General features: G+C 39.0%; 1 protein-coding gene across 11 annotated transcripts in view; it reads left to right on the forward strand.

Moving 5' to 3' along the window:
• robo2 (roundabout, axon guidance receptor, homolog 2 (Drosophila)) overlaps positions 1–25,383 on the forward strand; it is a 572,271-nt gene that overhangs the window by 509,760 nt on the left and 37,128 nt on the right. For 7 of the 11 annotated variants that reach the window (XM_052106908.1, XM_052106906.1, XM_052106907.1 and 4 more), the window contains 5 exons: positions 7,112–7,236; positions 7,878–8,049; positions 10,477–10,665; positions 10,951–10,977; positions 15,506–15,548. In XM_052106908.1, the coding sequence (XP_051962868.1) occupies positions 7,112–7,236; positions 7,878–8,049; positions 10,477–10,665; positions 10,951–10,977; positions 15,506–15,548 (556 nt within the window). The remainder of the gene's footprint in view (positions 1–7,111; positions 7,237–7,877; positions 8,050–10,476; positions 10,666–10,950; positions 10,978–15,505; positions 15,549–25,383) is intronic. The other 4 variants (XM_052106910.1, XM_052106914.1, XM_052106911.1 and 1 more) reach the window with 1 other exon arrangement.

Here is a 25,383-nt window from a genome sequence, read left to right on the forward strand (position 1 = left end):
TCGGCAACAATCTTTAGAAAGGTGGTACGTGTCAAAGTAACATCCACATGAATGCCAGGACCCAAGGATTCCCAGAAGAACATTGCCCTGAGCATCACACTGCCTCCGCCGGTCTGCCTTCTTCCCATGGTACTTCCTGTTACCATCTCTTCCCCAGGTAAACGATACACATGCACCTGGCCGTCCACATGATCTAAAAGAAACATGATTCATCAGACCATTCCATTGCTCCATGATCCAGATCTGACACTCAAGTGCCCTTTGTAGGTGTTTTCGGTGGTGGACAGGGTTCAGCATGGGCACTCTGACCGGTCTGCTGCTACGCAGCCCCCTACGCAGCAAGCTGTGATGCACTGTGTGTTCTGACACCTTTCTATCATGGCCAACATTACGTTTTTCAGCAGTTTGTGCTACAGTAGCTCTTCTGTGGGCTCAGACCAGACGGCCTAGCCTTCGCTCTCAACGCACATCAATGAGCCTTGGGCGCCCATGATATTGTTGCCGGTTCACTGGTTGTTCTTCTCTGGACCACTTATTTTAGGTACTAACCACTGCATACTGGGAGAACCCCACAAGACCCGGTGTTTTGGAGATCCTTACACTTGTTAATTTTTCCTGCTTCCAACACGTGAAATTCAAGAACTGATTGTTCACTTGCTGCCTAACATATCCCTTGACAGGTGCCATTGTAACGAGATAATACATGTTATCCACTTGTCAGTGGTTTTAATATTGTGGCTGATCATAAAAATATATGCTGCTTTGAATAGGTATGTCAACCAAATGACAGGGAGACCAGTGTGTCAAACCTTACAAAAATAAACCAACCCACAAACAATGTTAAGACATTTTCCCTAGTTTACGTTTAACCTAAACCTAAGCATTAAGTCTAACTCCTTAGCCAAACCCTAAACCTAAGAAGTCAATAGAACATGTGCAATTGCTACAGACTATCTTAAGTAGATATTTTGAATGTGCTTTGAATCTCTCATGTCACTTACATCAGGCTATTGTTCTTACAAGTCAACTTGCATTTGGCATGTATAATGTTGCATTTCCTATTAACATTAAATAACCAAACCAATTGTTACTTGTGTTTAGTGCTTGGCAAGTGTTAACTTTGAACCCTGCATATAACCCAGGGTTATTGTGGCTCAGACAGACAGCTTGTTAATTTAAGTTGAGACACATATCTGTGTCTTGGATTCACAGTTATGCTTTGAGTTGTTTTCCTTTCCGTGAATGATGGTTGCAGCTACACATTAATCTTGTACAAAAAATGCATTTTTGAGCATGCTTTAAACGGCATATGGAAATCTCAAGACATAAATCCACTCACACACTAGAACAGAAGGTTGTTGATTAAATTCTGAGCACAATGACAGCCTCATTTATTACCCAGAGTGTCCACAGAGTCGTATCTCCTCCACACAGCACCAGTTCTGTCTCCTGAATCACCATTGCTCTGTCTTCACACCTTACACCTGCATGTCAGAGCCATTACCAGTGCAAGACACAACATTGGTTCCTCTGGCAGAGCAGCATCAAGGGGCCCATGAGCTGAGATAGCCCCCTTTTGTTTCAGGTTTTCCTCTATTTGGACATTTGTCAGAGTAAGAGAAGTGGATGATTTATTGGCCATTGTCTGAATAGACAATTACAGCGTCCCTCTAGAGCTCCCTGTTTCCGATTCCTTTTTCTTTTCTCTCCGGCTTCATTTTTTCAAGACAGTGTTGGAAAAGTATTTTCATTTTCATTTAAAGGGATCATGATATTAAGAATACAATTAACCTTGACCTTTTGACATTTAAGAAATCATTGCAAAATAAAAACTTACTGTAAGTTTTGAACTGCAAAAACAGAAGTGCAAAAATGTTTTAGAAGTATAATATATATATATATATATATATATATATATATATATATATATATATATACACACACACAATTTATTTTTCAATATTTTTTTATCATCTATTTATCTTTCATTGTGTATGTTTTAAAACACAATTCCTGGGCAAAACAGTGATCTGATGACAAAATAAGGAAAGTAGCAATATCAGGATTGGTATCGGCCAATAGTTATTTGTTAACATCGGTATCGGCCAAAAATGTGAGCATCCCTAACAAATATTTAATTGTTTTTTGTGGGGGAAAAAACAAAACTTAATGAATATTATAAGTGACCCTCAAAGAACACATAAAAATAATAAAAAGGCATGTTATGACCCTTTTTAAGCTTTTGTTGAATTTTGCAAAGATTACAGCCTTTTTCCCTTACAAAAATTATTATTATAACCATAACACCTAAATATTTAGGTGAAAGCTATGTTAACCTGCTAGAAAAAAAAAAGCAGTTTAAACCAGTCTAAGGTGGTTTGCTGGTCTTAGCTGGTTTTAGGTGGTCTATCAGTCTGGTCCTAAACCAACCCCCTCTAAACCAGCAATCCAGACCAAAAAAAAGGAGGTTGCTGGCCACAAACAGGTTTGCGCTACTCAAGCTGGTTTAGTTTAATGTATATCTAGCTAAACTAGCTAAATAGATTTGCCAGGCTTGGAGACCAGCTACTGTATACTTGCTGAAAACCAGCTTGGTCAGGATAGCTAAACCAGCTAAAAAAACCACCTTAAACTGTTTAAGATTAAAAAAAAATGATCAGGGAACCATCCTTTCTCAGCAAAGTTAACCTGGTAAATTGTATAAGGGTTACTCTGGTTTGTTTATATTGTAGCTCTTTGGTTGAAAATGTAAGTTTTAAATTAGTTGAAGTGGTAGTATTTATTTTTTAAAACATAGGTTGAAAAGGTGAAACAGACCCTTTAAGAAAATATCATGTGTGATCTTATTTTATTTCATGCTCAGTAATCAGCTTCTTCATGGAAAAATTCTCACAAAGGTCATTATAGCTAAATGATTAGTGACATGCTAAAGCAATTTAGCATTTCTTCACATTCACTATAGGCTAGCCCTGTCATCTGCACGAGGTCTCAATATTAGAGTGTTTAAACATCAGAGAGTGTTATTTTCCTCAGCGTTCGCCTCCAGGCTACAGTAGCGATTGTGAAACAGAGGTCACATCCTCGCTGGCTATACATCACATCGCTAATGGTGCTATTAGCATCGCCTGCGCCAACGCTCCCCAAATGAGGAATATGTATTGTTTGCCTCAGATGTGCATAATGATAAGCGTCTAAATGATTTGTGGCATTAACTTTGAATGACATTGACTGTATTGTTATGGGAAGGATTTTGTCAACTGCAATGTGCTGAGTTAACTCTACCACATTAGCGAGATTGAAACAGCCAAACAGTCTTTTATATCCATTCAGCTCCAGATGTTTGATGAAGTCAAGCTCTCTTTTGTCCTGTCAGGCCTTTTGGGGGTTAAAATGGGCCACCCCGAGTGAGGGATGAGTGCAGCTATGGGATATGTGCCATTTATGTGGGGGCCAGGGTGCACTGAATGAAAAGAGAGTGTGTGAGAGAGAGAAGAGAGAGAGAGAGAGAGAGAGAGAGAGAGAGAGAGCAAATAAGCGCAGTTCACCGTAATTGAGCTGTCAGTATTCTGTTGCAGCACCTCAGTCTGCCACCACAGAAATGAGAAAAACATTTAAAAAAATAAAAAATTTCATTCCTGTTTGTCGGAGTGCTTTTGTTTCTAACAGTGACTGTGATGTGGTTAATAAAACTGAGCTATATTTGCAGCCAAAAACAAAACAGTGTCTTCAATTTACAACTGGCCTACTTTCATTGTTATGTCGCTGCCAATATGTTTACCAAGTGCAACATTCTCTACTCTTCCTTCTTACTCTATTCTTAAAAATGACCTCAGTTAGAATTAGGGATATAAAAAGTGCTTTTACTCTGGTACCAAGTCAATAATAGAATCAAATATTTGTTTGAAGGTAAATCTTGATCACTAACTGTTTACTTGAATAATTTACTCCAAAAACTTGAAGTATTTTTTATCTAACCAGTCATGCTCCAAGCGGGATTCGGCATGGGAGGCTAAAGGCTACAAATATTATAAGTAATATTTTAATGAAGAACTTCACCAAAAAGACAAACACACAAAGGTGTCGGACAGCTGTCCATAAATCTCTCTCTCTCTCGCACTGCAGCTTTCAGTCTGCCTTTATCCCTCTCTGGGGCTTGATTAGCCTGATTAGGGGCCGGGTGTGTGGAATCACGACCCGGCCCCGCCCTCCGCTCTGTCACAGGAGGCTATAGGCTACAGACCCTAGTTCGCCTCTTGAGGCCAGGAGAGTGAGATTTACACACTGCACAGCTACCTTCCAGCTGGCTAACGTTACACTCACCCCCCTAAACTTTACTCCCATCCGGGTCACGACACCACTGTAACCGGTCCTGCTCAACCCGCTCCAAGTGGAATTCGAATCGGGGTCTCCAGCATGGGAAGCGGGCGCACTAACGAGGAGGCTAAAGGATACAGACCCTAGTGTCAGTCGCTATTGTGCCTCTTGAGGCCAGGAGAGTGAGGTTTACACAATACACAGCTACCTACCAGCTAGCTACCATTACACTCACCCCCCTAAACTTCACTCCCATCTGGGTCACGGCACCACTGTAACCAGTCCTGCTCAACCTGCTCAGAGCGGGATTCGAATCGGGATCTGCGGCATGGGAGGCAGGCTTAATAACGAGGAGGCTGAAGGCTATGAACCCTAGTGTCAGTCACTAGTGGGCCAGGGGAGTGAGGTTTACACCCTGCAAAGCTACCTACCAGCTGGCTACTGTTACATTTACTTTATTGAGAAATACTCGAAGACTAGATGCCATTGTTTTGATGAAGGTTTAATTTTTGCTGTGGTATAGAAGTTGGTATAGAGAATTGTGAAATGTCACTGGAATTGGAATCAAATACTGACATTTTGGTATTGTGAAAACAATAGTTCTTCAAATTCCCTTGCTCATTCCTCTGAGCTCAGCAACTTACATGCTTGTCAGAGCAATTTGTTAAGAAAGCAGAGTAATTCAAGGTGGCTTACCATCTCATTGTTTTTCAGTAAATGTATTTTTCAGTAAATCTATCCTTTCAGGGGCAGGATATGAAATCATAGCGAAATGTGAGGGCGTGTTGTGTCAGGCTGCAGAAAATCCCCATCTAATGAACGTCTGCACCCGTGGCAACCTGCCTTATGTTTTAAAGCTCAACACTGACTGCGCAATGTAACACAGTGGCTTACAATAGACTCTTTCAGAGGATATAGAATAAGAGGTCAAGTGTCTTTGTGAGTAATGTTCATAAATTGTTTGCCATCCAACCAAAGGGGAAGCAGATGGTGCATTCTGGCATTGTGGCTACAGATCTGTGCTGTAATGAAGAAGTTGAATTTTCAAATCCATTATGCTCTTGATCAAGATCTCATGTTGTTCCTTTGGGACTAAATCAATAGAAATGATTCTATTTACTGTATCTACCAACATCCTAGCAACATCCTAGCAACCACTCAGATCACCTTAGCAACCGCATAGCAACACCCTAGCAACCACTCATAACACCTTAGCAATGCCATAGCAGCCACTCAGAGCACTTCAGCAATGGCATAGCAATGTTATAACAACCACTCAGAACTCCCTAGAAATGTCATGTAAACCACTCAGATAACCTCAGCAACCACATAGCAACACCATAGCAACCGGCTAGCAACATCATAACAACCACCCAGTATATCCTTTCAATGCCATAGAAGACCACTTGGAGCACCTCAGCAACCACAATGTAATGTCCTAGCAACCACAAAGAACACCCTAGCAATACCATAGAAAACAAATAAGAGTACTTCCGCAGCCACATTGCAACACCCTAGCAACCATTTTGCAACATCATAGCAACCACCCAGAACACCCTAGCAATGCCATAGCAAACCACTAAGAGTACCTCAGTAACCACAAAGCAACACCCCAGCAACCACCTAGCAACGTCCTAGCAACCACCCAGAAGACCCTAGCAATGCCACAGCAAACACTCAGAGCACATCAGCAACTGGATGGCAACAACCTAGCAATAATATAGCAATGTCCTAACAACCATCCAGAACACCCTAGAAATGCCATAGCAACTTCTCAGTGCACCTGAGCAAGTGCATAGCAACACACAAGCAACCAACTAGCAACACCATAGTGTCTTAACCACCCAAAATTCTTACTATTTAGAGACTATTTAGCCCGAGACAGACCAGTGGTGTTAAAACGAATGGGAGAAATTGGAACTCCCAATGCCCAACAGATGTAGAAAAGCAAGTCCCAGCTTACAGTGAAAAGAGCAAATCACTTTTTATTCTGTCAGCCAACTCCAGAATAAGCATGCGCATTAGCTGAACCAGCCTGAAAAAATGTTGTTTTTTTTTAGCATGATATGAGCAAAAGGAGCACAGTATATTATAACATTGTTTTCAGATGTAACTGCTGATTTTAAATGTTCTTTAATCGTAACCCTGAACAACTGTTTTTTGAGAACAGTTTCCCCATTCAAGTACTTCTATGTAGCTTGTTTACAGAGAAGATAGCTGCCCAGCCTGCCCAGGATTGTGATATAGACTTTTGAATACCCTAGCAATGCCATAGAAACCACTCAGAGCCCCATAGCAACCGACTAGCAACCCTTAATACTTCAAATCTCTCCTCAAACTACCAAAGATGTATTTAGCATTAAAACTTCTCTTTTTTGAGCACATGGCTTTGTCAAGCTAACATCAACATTTGTCTTGAATGTTCCTTCTCTAGTTTTTGATCGTGATTCTCTTTTTCAAGAGCTAACTCATTCACACATTCCATAATATAGTTAACCTTAACCATTCTACTGAACTGCTATGAACATACACCTTTAGGAAACACCTGCTGTGAAAGGAGGTAAGCATGCGCTAGACAGACGCATTTGACTGTTGCGCTGCATCTCAGCAAGTTGCACAAGAGCTCAGCATTTTAAAAGCATTTCTCAAGACACCTGCATTCTGTTCTGTTCATGTGCTGTGTCTTACTTTTTTTTTAGCACAAAAACATGTTCAGTCTGTACTTGCCCCTAAGACTACATGTAAATCTCTCTCTTTGTCTCTCTCTCTTTTCTTGTTCTCTCTCTCTCTCTCCCAGCACCCAGTGCCCCTCCTCAGCAGGTGACCGTACTAACAGTGGGCAATCAGAACAGCACATCTATCAGTATCTCTTGGGACCCTCCACCAGCAGAACATCAAAACGGCATCATCCAAGAATATAAGGTAACTATCAAAGCTCTGTTCCAAAACCTTGTGAGCTGCCTACATATGTATCATAGGCACATTCCCAGTGTGTGGGCTGTAACAAAAGATAGGCAGCATGACATTCTAAGATACTTCAGGTAGCATCACATGTATACTTTGCAGGGAAGGAAATGCCCTAATTAATTGTAATACACTCTTAATGGCGTACAAAATCAGAGACATGTCGAAATACTTGAAAATGTATTATTTTACCCAATATTGTGTGCTGTGTATTTGTATGCTTATTAGATAATTGCAGAATTAGCTTAGCAATATGCCAATGCCAAGCTCTATTGAAATCAAAGAGTTCATTTTGAGTCAATTCTGAGTTGAGTCTTCTGAGCATTTTGCACGAGAAGTGCTATAAAAATAGAGAGGAACAGTCTCTTATGAGCGTTCCATTTCACTTAGGATGCCGCCTTAGAAAATAGCTGCCTAACAAATATTTCTTTCCTGTGTGATTGTTAAGTGATGTTGTATGTTATTTATTTAAAGACTTAACATCTACTTTGTCTTTTACAACCCATATTGTCAGTGCATAATGAATAAAATGTTCTGGCAGACATCAACTGTGTTCCTTCTCATCTTTGTATCATAATTTAATATTCTCTTTCTCTCAGATCTGGTGTTTAGGGAATGAGACCCGATTCCATGTTAATAAGACCGTGGATGCAGCTATCCGTTCAGTGGTGGTCGGGGGTCTACAGGCAGGGATCCTGTATCGGGTGGAGGTAGCCGCTAGCACCAGCGCTGGAGTGGGTGTGAAGAGTGAACCACAATCCATTATTATTGGTAGGAGATACATAGAGGCTATGAGATTTTCTTCTTTTTATTTGGATTAACCTGTTCTGTCACATTCTTTGCCATTTATCGATGATTGTCAAAAATGCCTTGAAAGATGACTATTTATTGGGTCACATTATTGCTGTCTCAAAAATGTATTTTAAATCACAGTCAGGGCCACTAATATATATATATATATATATATAAAATAATTATTATTTATTTATTTTTTCCCCAGTGCTGTGGGTGTTTACAGTGTGAGTTATGTGAGTTTTAGCAGGTTGTGACTGGTTTGACCCATAAGTGATTATTTGGCCAGTGACATGTCCTTATTACCAAATGTCAAGCTCACTATCCATCTTCACGCACAGCCAGAGGCCGATAGCCTTTTTATCAAGACAGCTTCTTGTGTGTATACTACCATCTTTTGAAGTGACAAAAGGCAGAACTTCAAAATAATAAAATAAAGGACTACTAAAATTCAAAATGGACCCTATTTCCTTTCTTAATAATTGTCCCAGGTGTTACTGTGCACGATTCATCAGTGCACGTTATTCTAAATTAAAATACAAAAAGTTTGTTTTCATATTTTTTCATCAAAATGTAAGTTATCTCTGCCTTCCGAAGAAAATTTTCTGTTATGATGATGTAACCAGGACCGTAAGGATTGGCCAACACAATATTAACCAATACTATCATAGCATCAACCTGTTAGCATCCAATCAAATCCAGATGGAAAAATACCGTCCTACATCATTTCTGCTGAATATTATGTTTTACTCAAAAATATGTCAGATTAAGAATGTTAAATGCTGTGTATCTGCTGTTTCAAAACATTTTATTTTAGATTTTAATAATTTTTCATAGTGGACTTAAGCACAGAACTGGTAATCAGAAAGTGGCTGGTTCGATCCCCACCGCCACCACCATTGTGTCCTTGAGCAAGGCACATAACTTCAGGTTGCTCCGAGGGGATTTTCCCTGTAATAAGTGCACTGCTTTGGATAAAAGCATCTTCCAAATGCATAAATGTAAATGAACTGGTTAAAATAAATGGAGATGGGCAAGTTACTTAAAATAGTAATCCACTACAAATGACTAAATATTTCTCAAACATTTTTATCATAATACTTTAATGTAATTCTTTTATTAAAGAAGTTATTACATTACTAATATCTTTACATTTAATTTACTTTCTAAAATGCTTTTCTGAACAACAAATTCAAAATAATGTCTATATTTATTTAGTGGTCATTGTTATGTAACCGGTCCTGCTTGACCTGGTCCGAACAGGATTAGAACCGACATCAACGGCATGGGAGGTGGGCATGCTAACGAGGAGGCTAAAGTCACTAGTGCGCCTCTTGAGGCGAGGGGAGTGAGGTTTACACACTGCACAGCACTTACCAGCTGGCTCCTGTTACACTCACCCCCCTAAACCTTACTCCCATCTGGGTCACGGCACCACTATAACTGGTCCTGCTCAACCCACTCCGAACAGGATTCGAACTAGCATCTCCAGCATGGGAGGTGGCGCTATAACGAGGAGGCTATAAGTTACAGCCTCTAGCGTCAGTCGCTAGTGCACCTCTTTAGGCCAGGGGAGTGAGGTTTACACACTGCACAGCACATACCAGCTGGCTCCTGTTTTTTTTTTTTTTTTTTTTAATTCTTTTTTTAAGCTAAATATTTAATGAATTGCTGCCATTTATCACTATATTGCAAATCATGTATATAAATAGGTTGTTCTTTAGTTTAGGGTTTTCTAGTTACATTTATGTTCAGTTTAATGTTTTCATCCTATTTGTTTAGCCCTTACGAAAATTAGCGATGGTTTTGCCATAGTAATATTGTAATAACCATGACTATACTGTAGTTACATTGCTTTTATTGTTGTTTTTGGTTTATCTGTGCAGAAACGATTGTTTTTATACAATTAACCATGGTTTTACTAGTTATATTGTAGTATCTATATAGTAACTATGGTTTTACTGTAGTAATATTGTAGTAACCATGTTGTAACCATGTTTTATTTAGGTTCTTGTAGTTTTTTGGTTACTGTAACAATGGTTACTGTAGTTTACATAATTAAATAATGTCATCTGATTGTTTTATATCTAAAATTATTTTCTTTTTAAATAGCTTTAGTGGAGCTAACTAACAAGTTTTTTTTAAAGTGAAGCCTTCCAGTAGTTTAAGTTCAATTATGAGTAGCTTGCAGCTTGAGAAGCTGCAGTTTCAAAGTAGCTTCCCCAACACTGCTGCTCACAGAAGTGAGGCTAAACATCAAGGTGTTGAGCTTTTAATGCTCTAGTTGAGTTGATTAAATGATTTTATGCTGCTGTTTGTTGGACCACAATTGTTTTCACTATGCTGTTAAACTAGCCCAAAATCGACCCACAAGTGTACTAAAACAGAATGTGTGTATTTATGTAGGTAAGGACTTTCGGGATGTGATTGTGAGTGGCAACAGGAACAATAGTATAACGGAGCAGATCACAGACGTGGTGAAGCAGCCGGCCTTCATCGCGGGCATCGGAGGGGCCTGCTGGGTCATTCTGATGGGCTTCAGTATATGGCTCTACTGGAGGAGGAAGAAGAGGAAGGGTCTGAGCAATTACGCAGGTAGAGACCAGCTCCACTTGCAGCTTCAAACACAATCTCGTGTTATTTTATTTTTTTTATGTGTGTTTGTGTGTCTTCTGTGTTAGACTGCATGTCTTGCAACATTCCTTGATTCCTTTGGCTGCTACCCTGCTGCTTTGACTAGATGGCACAACAAACACACATCAAATGCATGACAATAATCATTCACCTAAACATAAGCAGACACACAATCTAGCTTCCACAGCACGAGTGAGCACTGCAGGCTTTATAACACACACTCTTCTTTGTCTTCTTGTTTTGCAGTTCAGTCGTTCACCTTCACTCCTGCAGGTACTGTTCATTTGTCGTGTCTTTATGAACCCCCATCCTAACTTCCTGCATTTTATCTTGATTTCCTGTTTACAATGTTTAATCTACCTTCCTATGATTTAAGCTTGGTAGTCTTCAGATTAATCCTGCTTGACTTTGTCTGCACTAGATGACCAAATCCTGATATTTAAAATGAATGTTACATTTGGCTCGTACGGCATCACATAAAAGTTAACTCTTGAAATCATTTCATGTGGTCAGACACTTTAATGTGTCTGTATAAACTCTAGTTCTAACAAAGGCAAGTGGGAAATCTGTGGAGTGCAAGTTCCTGCAGGCCTTGTCTTGTGTTTCTTTGTCCATTTTTAGACCATTTTTTGGTTGGCGGTCACCTGTGCTGACATTGTTTGTGGTTTACTCTCATCTTCATTCACCTTTTCTTCTCTCCACCCTTCTGGGTGTCTTTGTTTGCGCAGGTGTTGCAAATTGTATTTGTTCTTTAATATCTAAGTTCTCCTCTGTTCTTTTAATAATTCCTGTCTTAGTAATTGAATGCTTGAAAAAACATACATGTGGATTTCTAAAATCATACATGGTTGTATGAATCATTTTTGTTAACATTTATAAAAACTGTGTTGGGATGTCACTTGATGTCTATTGTGAAATGTGGGTCTTGAAGCAAAACCAGTTGAGAAACACTTGTATATAGGCTTTCTGAGTGTTTTCTTGTTTAATATAATTTCTTTGAGATTTATTGGCAAAATTCTGGGTTGCAAACCATATTTACTCCATCACACCAAATATCATAACATTCTGAGAAATGGTCTTGCCACAATTGATTTTTCCACCCGTTTTAACAATAGCTTCAGAAATGTTTTGAATTCAATGGTTGGTTTGTCTGCAAGTTTTGTGATATATAGGAGATTAACAGGCCTACAGAGGTTAACCAGTGATGACCCGATCCAGTCACACGGTCGGCCACTATCACACTCTGAATTGATAACAGAAAAAAAGAAATAAAAACACTCAGCTAGCCCAGGTTCGCTCCATGTCTCTTGGGGATTGTCCGCAGCTTGATGTTCGTTTTTATTGTGTGGGAGGGTTTCGCTCCAAACTTCATTACCGATGAACTCAGTCTCCCAGCAAAAGCAGACACCTCTGCACTTAACTTTCTCTTTTTCCCCTGGAAGATAAGACCGTAGTAGTCAGGTGTCCTGGTCTTATGTCCTAGATATCCCCCAGCTCTCCTCATTTTAATGCACTCCAGTGGTCTCTCAAGTCCACTGATTCAGTAGGCTTCAAGGTTCTGGAGTCCCAGAGGAGCACGTCTCACACGGTTTATCAGCGCAGATAAGTGAGATGTTTAGAGCAGTGTCAGAAATAAACTTTTCCATTAAAGGGCAATATTTATTTTCTTGAGTTGTTTTTGAGGGGCTTTTTTTTATTGCTAACAATATTAAAATACAATCTGTGTCATTATTTAATTTAGTTGATTCTTTAAAATAAGTTCTCAATCTGAATAATAAGATTTAAATATAAACAAAATTATTCAAGCAATAATGTTATATTATATTATATTTAGGGCTGTCGATTTAACGCGTTAATTCAGTGAGATTACTTTGACAAAATATAACGCAATTAATCGCATGCCCACGGACCATAATAAGGAAGATTCCTGTGAAATGCAAGCTTGTAGTACCACCTGTTTACTCCAGAGGGCAGGAAGTGAAATTTCAGCTGTATGAGCAACTCACAGTTTATACAGGGAAGAAAACACTTCAGTAGGAAGAACAACACAAACATTCGTTACGTTCTTGCTTTCAAAACACTCGAAGGAGCGCAAATGCGATCTTAGGGATCTCAAGATGTGTTTAAAGATTGAGTATTAAACTATATTTAACTTGACACAGTGACCTAAACATTTTATGTTTATGACGCAACACACCTGAGACGTCTGACGCAGGTGTAAATTGACGGGCCCTTAAACAAGCCCTCATAATTCATCTCCACAAATTCACTTGTGAAATGGATTGCTGTGAACTGTATGCCAATGATTGACTTATGATCAATAATATGGTAGTAAACAATACATTGTATTCTAAAGCCACTTTTTGTATAGTCTTATCAATGATTAACTCTTCTGCCACAGGAATGTAAAGCATTTTAATTATCTGAATATATATATTGTCTATTTTTTGTAGTATAACATTTCATTACATTAAATTAAATATGAAATAAAATTACATTAAATAAAATAAAATAATTTGAATACCATTGGAGCATTTTTGTGGCATTTTTGCCCTGAGCCCTGATGAATTTCTGACCCCTTTTCAGGAGCATTACCAACATGCAAAATCCCGTGTGTGTACATTTACAGCGGCATTGTCCATGCTAGAAGAGCACATCTTCTTTTGTAGAGTGAGAAGCTACTGAGCCTAACCAGAGGTAGAAAGAGAGTATTTGCTTTTTTATGCAGCCAAACTGTCTTCAGTTTATTATCACGGTACACTGCAAATTTTGTGAATGCTTCAGTGTTTCAGAGTTTATAGAACAAACACAAAGGATGCTTTCTAAAAAGATTGGACGTTAGTGTCAAGGCGTTTTCTGTTCTGAAAGGAGATGACATTTAAGACATGCATATCTGCTGCTGAGGTTATATATTTAATCGAGGCCGGCGGGTGTAGATGATGTCTATAAGAAATAAATGCTCAATCCAAATACACCTGTTCACACAAACAAGGCAAAAAACAAACACATTCCTATTCCCCCTTAAAGTTGTCATCACCACAAGGCTAAATCAACTTCTTCTCAGGCGGGAAGGAAGATTTGATGGAATTTTTTATACAGTGATTTTGTTGTGCCACAGTAAATGCTTATTAAAGAGGATTAATCAGTTTTTATATTGGAGAGAGTGCTTATCTGGAGCCAAGCCTAAAGCTGAGACCAGCGCCAGTCTAAGGGCCACATCAAAGTGTCAGCAATGTGTCCTATTGTAGATAGGCTCTTAACAAACCTGCACACACACATAGTAACACATAAAAAGAGTCCCTTGGGGAGAGAAAATACCTTTAGTGTTTGTTCTCAATTTACTGAAATGCCAGATTCTGAAATTAGCTATGAATGCAAATAATCTCAACAAACATTGCGTTCATAAGAAATTCCACCCCTGGATAGTGTTCATCAAGTTTAATATTTGAACTGTCTGTTTGTTAGAAGAGGGGATGGATTGTTAACTGTGGAGATGGAAATGTCACAAATCTCATTCAGATTCTCTGCAAGTCACTGTGTAAACAGAATTGGCATCATTCTGGATCAGAGCATGAGCTACTTGATGAATAAATGGTAATGGGAACCTCAGTTAAGATTAGCCATTCTAAAGTGGTGTTGAGGCACACACTGGTTTCAATTTCTGTTGTGTCGCAACATTGTACTGGTCCACAATCGTGCTCCACATAGCTGTAAATTTAACATCAAAGCTGTGTTGCATTTTCGTTTGAAGTCTGGGTAAATTAGTTGTCTTAAGAATGTGTTACTGTATAAGTATTTTGGCTTGATGGTAATGCTTTCAGCCTCTAATAGACATTTATTACTCTCAGGTGAATTTTACCAAAACGCATTTTACCATGTTTAAATTTATTTTGTAGGCTTTCCCCCAAATAAGTGCAGAGAATGCAGATTTATTTGTAATATTTTGTATTTCTTTTAGACTTCATTGTAAGGCACTTGAAGTAGCTTTGGATAAAATATGTACACCTGTTTGAGCGTCACCTGTGCTTACACACCTTTCTTCATTAATCCATCGTTTCAATGTTTCTTTATGGGCCCTTTCCTTTGTAAACCACTTCTCTTTTTCATGTAGAAGCAAGCATATGAGCAAGAAAAAGCCAGAGAAATGAAGGAGGGGGAAAGATAGAGACTAAATCTATTGTGCATGTTTACTTACTGTGTATGCTCTGGGCAATGTAGTCATTTGTAAAGGTTAAGGTTACTAAAAATAGATTAATAGAGCATTTAATTTCTTAGTCAACTCCAAACTTTTGTGCTGTAGACATGAATGATACCTCAAAGTATGTGGCTTTTTATGGAGGGATATTCTATTACCTATTCTGAGCCGTTAGTTTTACGATTTATGCCTGTCGGATGATAACATAGTTTAAAAAAATGAAATTAAATTCCCAGACACATTGGTGGAGGGAACTAATATCTTGGGACCAAAATGTAATAGAGACAAGCTACCGCCTAGCAACCAACCAAAACACCCTAGCAACCACATAGCAACTTGCTGACAACAGGTCAGATCACCTTAGCAACTGGATACTATTGTGGTGGCAAGTTTGGTATGGGCAAGCAGCACTCATGTTGTCTTCATAAAATGGAAATGTTTTTTTTTGTTTTTTGCTGAAGCATATTTAAAAGATATATCCATCTGAATGGACAAGAATCATGCAGAATGAATAGTATTTTTGCTATGATTTTGTTCTGATGTTGTGATGACTCAATCTCTCTCTCTTTCTCCCTTTGTTTTTATTTACCCTCTTTCCGACCCCAGTGACGTTCCAGCGCGTTGATGGAGGCTTGATGAGCAACGGGAGGTAAGATTTCTGTCATCTGCTCTCATTTTCCCTTGTTTTTCTTCTCAATGCCAAAAAACAGCATTGTTTTATTATTTTTGTGCCAATCACTTGCCTTTAACCTTCAAAGACTGGCCCTTCAATTCCAAACCTCATTCATATTCTGTCCATCAACCCCTGGAAGGTCATCAAAACCATTATCCTCTACAAGGCAGTCGTCTTTCGCCCGCACTCTGCTTTTAACGGGATCGCGCCATCCCTGCACTGCTAGAAATTCATCTCAAGAGACGGCGCAGACGGGAGAAATGAAATGTTGTTTTTGTTGGTTTCCATGAGATGTTTCTCGTGGCACGCACAACCATTTCTCATGGATCAGCAGCTTGATTAACCTTCTAAATGTCACTTTAGAGTCCGTCAATGTGGAAAAAATATTTGCACAACATGCAATGTAAGGGTGTTTCTTCAACAATGGGGATCTTTGGCCTTGTGGACTTTTAGAATATAAACTCCATTAAAATACAAATCTCCAACTCAGTCGTTTGAGGATTTTGTCTACTAACAATGTCCAGCAGTGGAGATAGAAGCCATCATTTTTGGTCATTTTTCTGAACCAATAAATGCCATTTCCATCACATCTCAATTTATGTATTGATCAATTTATTTATGTATAATTTATGTTTGTTGCAATCTGCTAGTTTTTAACAGTGTTGGTGAGTAGCTAACTACATGTAGCGACGCTACCAACTTAACTAAATTTTTCAGTAGCTTGACAATAGCTCAGCTGCTTCTAAAACAGAGTAGCTTTTCCAGTAGCTAACTACTTTTTCAAGTAAGTAGCGGTGTAGCATGACCAAACGCTACATCATGTTGGTCGGATTATAACTAATAGCCTTCCTTATTGCATAGAAGCCAAACTTTTACTGGGAAAACATCTGAAGTTCTGACAGGATATTTCTTTCTCCTGATCAGAATGAGGCAGTCTTCTTCTTTTGTAATGGCAGATCACAAACAAAAATAGTGAATTACCACCATCTACTGAGAGCTTATTACAGTACACTTGGATAAGAAGAGATTGTCTGATGGTTATGTAAAGCGAGCAACCACATTTTGTTTACCTTTACAAGACGTACAGGGGCAGGCAGGGCTGTACTGGGAAGACAAATCGGCCCAGGATTTTACATAGTAACTGGCCCAAAACTGGCATATCTTTTCTGCATATCACGGTGCCATTTTGTTTTCCGTTATGCATAACGTGGACTCATCGTGGCCCATTCGTCCCGTTTCGCGGTCGACCCACCTGCCCGCTCTGTTCTTCCGTGGGCCAGTCTGCCCCTGATCGGCCCCAAAGTGCATCGGCCCACCGGGAAAATGCCAAGTATGCCAGATTACCAGTCCAGCCCTGGGAGCAGGTAAATCTGAAAATGATAAAAGAACACAATTTTATTATTCTATGTAACAAAGAATGTTTCAGACACTTTGTTCTTAAAAGATAACACAGCAGCATATTTACCATTAATATTTTAAAGAAAAAACATTTAAATAGTTATTTTTGCCTTTTGAGGGATTTTTTTTCTGTGCTAAATATGCTTATTCGCTTCTCGTCATCTGTGCGTTATTGGGAGCAGCGAGTGAATTATCATTATAATATCTATAACTGAACCTGCAGAGTCACATTCACAATGTGTAAGATTGAACTGCTCTGTGGAAATAAAGAAAAACTCACAAGATGATCTGAGATCATTTGCAGCATTCTCATAGATTACATTATTCTTCCAAACAGTTTTCAGATGAATGAGAAAACAGAGAAAACGGAGTGATAACATGCCCTCTTTAAATCTTTACATGCACTTGCTCAATGAGACATGGTCCCGTTGCACGCCAAACAGAAGCATTGACGGCCTTTCTTTTGACTGTTCTTAAAAATATAATAAAGTGTGTTTCTTCAAGAGCATCTTTGTGACTAACTTTCCTGTCATGTGTCATTTTGAGATGTCTTACAGGTCACCCACCTGTTGCGGGTAGATGAGCAAAATTACTCGCGCATGAAATAACTTTGGACGAGAAGCTTGCGAACGAGATTGAACTTTGTCGCATTTTGCGGGTGCCGGGTTCTAGATTCACACCCTGGATGTACATAAAAAATAATGAACATTCATAAATTGCTCATAGAAAATGCTCTTAACAGCTAAGATCAATAGTTATTGGGAAACAAGTCCCAGAACTCTATGAATATGCGTGTCTAGGAGAAGCGCCTTCATTGTACTCAGAGCTCAGTGCGCACACATATCAAATCAGATGCGCATCTGCAGCTTTTCTTTAATCTATTCTCCAAAATATAATCAGGTTTCATCATCAAATGCATGTCTTTGTGTCTATTATCAGCAAAATACTCTGCATGAAAAATTTGTATTTGGCGGGTGTTCATTTCAAACCTTGTTCACCAGGAGTAGGCTGTATGACAAATTCGGGAGAAAGGAAATCAAAACATTCATGTGTTGGTGAATGGTGAGACACTCTGCGAGCGACCCATAGGCTCTTTTGGACCTGAACAAAGCGAACAAATATTTGTAGAGCAACCTCGGTATGTGACCTGTAAAGCTGGCACTTGCATGTCCACCAAGGTGAGGGGAGAAACAAACCCAGAGTATTTATTCACATATTATACACACTAAACATTATGTGACAAGAACATAATATGCCAGCCCAAGGAGAGTTTGTCATAAATATTGGATCTTTAGGGAAGTAGGCTAAACCTGACCACAGCAGGACTGAAAAGTGTGAAGTGTAGTTTAAAAATGTTTTTTTTTTTAATGGCGTCTGATCTTTTTTTGTTTTTATTTTATACTGCTGTATTTTATTTTATGGCTGTTATTAACTCTATTAATGTACTATTCATTAAATGTTTTAAATACATTTAATATATTTGATTAAACATATTAAATTATTTAATAAATACATTAACTAATAAATGTAATTAGTGTAAATTGTGTTATTAAAATTATTGGTTTGATTGTAACATTAAAAACAAATATTGCCTAATTAAGTAGCTTTAATGTAGCTAGCTACTTTTTGATAGTAACTTGTAGTGTAGCTAACTACTTTTCAAAAAAGTAGCTTAAATGTAGCTTAACTATTTAAAATTATGAGTAGCTTGTAGCTTGTTGTACTACAGTTTCAAAGTAGCTGCCCCAACACTGGTTTTTAATAAATATCAACCTCTGGGGTTTAAAAAGTGCCCGCAGTTGAAGAAACGACCATAAATAAATAATGGCACTGAATTTATTCGCAGTAGGGGGGTCGTATGTTCCGTTACCCATGATCACACAGTTTTATCAGTTTTTAACTTACCACAGCGACTCAGGATTGCATCTCTACATTAATACATGCATCAAACTGGCTCTATTATCACCATGTGACTGATGTATGCAAAGATGAGCACTGTTTGTGTATGATGCATACTGTCAAACAAACACACAAAACACACACACATACACGTATGTATGCATATCTCTGTGCATCTCCCTTCACAGCTGGCTAGCCACTCATAAATCTCACCCCCAAAAAGAATTAGCAGGAACAATTTAAGCAGAGAGGGGTTTTATTTCATCATTTGTCAGCCCCGTACAGACCCCCTCAGTGATAAATTTGCCTGTCACCTTAGCTGGGTGTATGGAATATGAGCATGTGTAATAATGTAAAAATAATTACCCCAGGGAGAAGCTAGGCTAACCCTTCTAGAATGAACTGGCAGGTCTGGGCTTCGAATAGGACAGGTTTGTTTGAATGACACCAGTTACCCACTGGATTGCAAGAATCAGTCAAAAAGGGAGGTCTTGTCCAAGTGTTTTTATCATACTTGACAGGCCAAATCCACTAAGAATTGCAGAGTAAAGCTTTTTGCATTAATTCTATGTGCATCTTTTCAAGGGTGTCATTTATTTTTTGAGGGGGCAACAGTGGCAGTCCCAGCTCACTTGGTACCCAAGTTAAAAAAATACTCTTAATAACTTATTAGTCTCATTAATCTTATTATTTAAGACCTGTTGGTCTAGTGGTAGGAGATTTCAATTAGCAAATAGCAATAAAGAAACTCAGGTTTATATCCTGACCAAATGCATCCTTTTTTTTTTTTTTTAAACCAAGCATAATTGCTGTTGAACTTGACAGCCAGTGAGCACTGCGCATTCTTGTTATGTGTAAATGATGGCTTTGTCATTTTGAAAACTGCTGCATCCGAATTTCCATACTTCCCTACAATTAAGTATTCCAAACACCCTACGCCAGTGGAGTAATATGTCCGAATCCACAGTAGACATATAACAGTAAGCGAGATATACCCGGATGACCTACTATTTCCAGCAAAATTCTGAAAAGCAGATCGACTGGACACTTTACTATCCCATATTGCCTTGGGAGATGAGGGGAGACGCCATGTTTAAAAAGCTGGATCTAAAAAAAAATGGCAGAGAACTGTTCGGATGGCTATTCTAAACTGTAAGCTTGTGCTTAAATGGTGCTTGTTTAACAAAACCAGAGTAGATAATTTTCACAGTTTTTGTTATTATGTTATATTAGGATCAATGTTCTCAGATAAAGTATGTCCGGAATCTATTTATACTACTTGAATTTACACCTACTGTAAAGAATGTACTGTTTTACTCGCCAAGAAGTCCATCCTCCATCAAAAGCAGAATATTCTCTGACAGAGCACGATTTCAGATGCAGTTAATAACTCCATGTTGTGTTCCATGGTGGAACTCAATCATGTTTCGCAACATGTGGCCGAGGGAAGATATTGACATATCTTCAGTTTAGAGCAAATTATTTGAAAAAGGTATACTGTAGATGAAGGTATTTCAGTAGCTTGAATTAATGCCCCAGAAGCTGTCAAGAACAGTAGACTTGAAAGATTTTCTACTGGAGTTCTACTCACAATTAATTTGATGAATCCATTTAAGATCCCAGGGGTCTCCAATCTAATCAAAGAAGACATCCAATTATTTCTTTTTAGCAGTGATACCTTGTCTTTTCCCATATAGCACCCAAGTCGACGAGCACTTATCTTTGTAGAGCTCTGTACATTTAATGTAAGAAGGGAATACTATACTGAATATACAGTCTATACATTATAACAGATGCAATTTGGTGTTTAGTTTGTATTAAAATAATAATAACATGCATTGGATTCTCTTTTAATGCATTGATAGGTTTTTGTAATAAACATCGTTTTAGCTAGAATTCTGTTTCTTAAATTCACTATAAGCACTGAGGCTGCACTGGATATAAAGGCTTGATCCATCCATCTGGAAATATCCCAGTGACCGATCTTCCGGGAGAGCTGATGGGCAAACAGGAGAGAATGAGTTCATTTGTTACAGTTTTTGTTTATTGCATTAATTAGACATTAGCAAATGAAGCCACATCTGTTTCTCCAGCTTCTAATTGGCTGATGCCAAATTGCTCGTACTGAGCAATTACACTTAATCGATCACAGAATAAATGATTCATGGAAGATAAATATCCGACATATTGATCAGGCCTTGAACTGATGGAAACTGATAATGTCACTTTTTGTTTTACACAGTGTAATTGTTTTCTGTATCTTCCTTCCTTCCTTCCTTCCTTTCTTCCTTTCTCTCTTCCTCCCTCTGTCTTTTCTTTACTCCCTTCTAATCCTCATTTTCCCTTCCTTCCTTTATCTTTTCCTCCCCTTTTTGCTTCCTTCTTTCCTTCCTCCCTCTCTTTTTTGTATTTTTCTTCTTCTTTCCTTAATTACTTCCTCCTTTACTTTCTTTATTTTACTTTATTTTCTTCTTTCCTTCCTCTCTCTTTCTTAATTTCATTCTCTTCCCTCTTCCTTCCTTCCCCTATCTTTTCTTTCTTATCTTCCTCCCTCTTTTTTCCTTCCTTCCTTACTTCCCTCTGTGTTTCTCTCCATCATTATACACATGCAGACATATGTTTATATGGGCATGTTAGTTTTATATTATATTTTCACTTTACTCAAACTAGGTGAGAGCATTTACAAGCTAATGTAAATCTAAAAGGAAATGCATGTTTCAACATGCCCCAAGTGTAATTTAATGTGCAGGCTTTTAGTCCAGCTCTCTCTTTCTCTGATGCTGCATTGGAGGGCGTGTGGGCCTGTAAAACCCTTCTGATTTATGAAGGAGTGTTGGGATTAATATTGCTCACTCGGCTTGTTTACAGCGATTCTCACAGACGCGCTGCGATGTTGTATTTCACCATCAGCAAGCGTGTCTGGGAGCGTGGCAGGGAAAAATGGAGCCAAATCAAATCTCTCTCGTCCCAAGGCCACGGTGTATTCTTCAGTCGAGCGAGAGGGATTCAGTACAGGGTGTCAGGGTTGGGATGAGGCCCCTGGCCCCACTCCTGGTGATTTGCAGGGCAGAAATATGCCCACTAAAGCGATATTTCTTAATCTAATCATCTTGCACTGGGGAAGATGAATGCAAGGACAGCACTGCCGTTACCACAGTCAACATCATCATCACCCGCACTTACAAATGATCCCCGAGAGGGCTGGCTGGGAGAGTGTGCATGTGTGTGTGTGTGTGTGTGTGTGTGTGTCAAGAAATCAGTAGCAAAGTCAAAACATCCATTTTCCCTGGCTCTCTCAATTTACAAACTAAATTGAGATAATAAAATAAAGTAGTAAAAAATAACTCCAGATTATTTGCACAGAGAAGAGTTTTAAAAAAACTACATTCAAAACACATTTAACTTTGGAAATATTGTCTATTTCTAAGTAAAACATAATATTCAGTTAGATATAGTGTTGTACAGGGCTTTATGTTAATATTTTTGTCCTACCCAAACAGACTTGATAAAAATGTTGCTTGTTTTTTTCATTAGAATGTCAAGAAATGATTAATGGGGCACAATAACACCAGGGACATCATTTAAGAAAGGAAATGGTTGGAGGGGTCCTGGGTAGCTCAGCAAGTATTGACACTGACTACCACCCCTGGATTCGCAAGTTCGAATCCAGGGTGTGCTGAGTCACTCCAGCCAGGTCTCCTAAACAACCAAATTGGCCTGGTTGCTAGGGAAGATAGAGTCATATGGGTAACCTCCTCGTGGTCCCTATAATGTGGTTCTCGCTCTCGGTGGGGTACGTGATGCATTGCGTGTGAATGCCACAGAGAATAGCGTTGGCCTCAAACCATGCTTTGCCTCTGCGGTAACGTGCTCAACAAGCCACATAATAAAATGTGCAGATTGACGGTCTCATACACGGAGGCAATTGAGATCCCTCCTCCGCCACCCGGATTGAGGCGGGTCAATATGCCACCATGAGGACTTAGAGTGAATTGGGCATTCCAAGTCCGATTGATCCATTTCCTGAAATGGAAATGGGATTAATTCATATTGTTGAGAAAGATGGATAGAGAAATAAATCCATTAAGGATAGAGAAATAAATAAAGGATTAGGGGCAGCTGTGCCTCAGTTGGTAGAGCGGGTCGGCCACTAATCGCAGGATTGGTGGTTCGAATCCCAGCCCACATGACTCCACATGCTGAAGTGTCTTTGGGAAAGACACTGAACCCCAAGTTGCTTCCAATGGCAGGCTAGCGCCTTGCGGTGTATGAATGGGTGAATGAGTCACAGTGTAAAGCGCTTTGAATACCATTAATGTTAAAAAGGTGCTATATAAGTGCAGAACATTTACCATTAAAAAAATCTATCTAATGAGATTCAGAGTAATGAAAACACAAGAAAGCAACTAGGGAACCAAACAAAAGAAAAAACAACAGAAAAGTATGAATACTTCTGCATATAACTTGAATGCACTGTAAGTTGCTTTGGATAAATGTAAATGTAGAAGTAGTTGAAGACCTCATGGTAAACAGTAAGAGGAAAGAGTGTCTTGGGAAAATAGGATAATATTTCAGACAGATACAAGAACGATGGAGGGGGAGGTTGCAAAGTCCTCAACGTGAATCCCTATAAGAAGTGAACGTGTCTGAGGTGGAGTCATCAAGTTGAATGACTCGTCCTCCCCTTCCCCTGAAGGCCTGTTTTGGCATTCAGCTGCCACATCAGGGGCGCTTAATCTGTCAGGACCCCCTCCTCTTCAACCCGCCACCCTCCATTGAGACTGCGCTGCGTCTTATTAAAACCTGTGGCCTAGAGAGCGACTGGCTGCTACACTGCCATTACCGGCATATTGCCCCCGGCTTCAAAAACCACACACTGCTGCCGGGGCTAGAGGGAGACAAGCCACCTCAGGGCAAATGTACTTCCACTCAGAAGGGAGGAGAAAAGCGAGACAAAGAAAGCTGGTGTGTCTTGATGCACATCTACACTTGAATCTTTGTATGCACTTATTTGTGCCAGAAACTGTATAAGCAGTCATGAAAAATAAATGGGAGACATCTGGACGCTCAATATGCCTGCTTTTAAATTAAAGTTTGTTCCTGTAGCTCAACTGGTTAAGTATGGCACTATTAATGCCAAGGTCATAGGTTCGATTCGATGTTTACTTTGAATGGACTGTTGGTCACTTTGGATAAAAGTGCCAAATGCATGAATTCTGGTTAAATACAAGTTAGGCTATAATCTATATCTATACCACAGAAAATAATTTTGACTTGTACCTCATTTTATGAAACCAAAATAAATGTGTACGTACAGAAATATACTTGCAGTGCAAGTATATGGGGGAACACATTTCTGTCTTTTCTTTTCATTTTTTTCGCTAAAACTGAGGTATAAGTCAGTTATTTTCTGTGCTATTGTTTTTTCTTAAAGTGTACGTGAAACACCATTCAAAACCTATAAAAAAAAAAAAATACAATATAACAAAAGAATGTTTCCGATAACATTTGATGAAAGATTATAAAGTGCAAACATCATGTTTTTTTGGAATGACGTGCACGGATGAATCATACGCATTATTCAATTTACTTAAAAAAGCAAATGGGGTCAATTTCGATTTTATGTTGACTTTTAAGGGCAATATGCTTTGTGCCTTTGTGATTGTGCTTATTTGAACTCTCCCGTTTTCTATGGTATTGTTCTGTCTCCATGACCATGACCATAAATTGCCCCTCTAACACTGAAGAAAGCAAACACTAAGAGAGAGCAGGGTGAAAAAAATGAGAATACATCATCCTGTGCTGTCATTGAACGCATTCTCCAACTCTCCACTCGTTCTCCATTCCTCTGTTGTTACACTGCCAACCTTCGTCTAACAAAAATGAACTGTTTGGCCATAATGACATAATGATGGAAAAACGGTGAGGCTTGCAAGCTGAAGAACACCATCCCCACTATGAACAACACCATCCAGACCGTGAAGCATGGGGGTGGCAGCATCATGTTGTGGGGGTACCTTTCTCAGGAGGGACTGGTGCACTTCACAAAATATATGTCATCATGAGGAAGGAAAATTATGTGGATATATTGAAGCAACATCTCAAGACATCAGCCAGTAGGTTAAAGCTCAGTCACAAATGGGTCTTCCAAATGGATAATGACCCCAAGCATACCTCCAAAGTTGTGGCAAAGTGGCTTAAGGGCAACAAAGTCAAGGTATTGGAGTGGCCATCACAAAACCCTGACCTCAATCTGATAGAAAATTTGTGGCCAGAACTGAAAAAGCATGTGCGAGCAAGGAGGCCTACAAACCTGACACAGTTACACCAGTTCTGTCTGGATGAATGGGCCAAAATTCCAGCAACTTATTGTGAGAAGCTTTTGGAAGGCTACCCAAAACTTTGACCCAAGTTAAACAATTCAAAGGCAATGCTACCAAATACTAACAAAGTGTATGTAAACTTCTGACCCACTGGGAATGTGATGAAAGAAATAGAAGCTGAAATAATTATT

Source organism: Xyrauchen texanus, chromosome 36 (assembly GCF_025860055.1).
Source record: "Xyrauchen texanus isolate HMW12.3.18 chromosome 36, RBS_HiC_50CHRs, whole genome shotgun sequence".
Taxonomy (NCBI): domain Eukaryota; kingdom Metazoa; phylum Chordata; class Actinopteri; order Cypriniformes; family Catostomidae; genus Xyrauchen; species Xyrauchen texanus.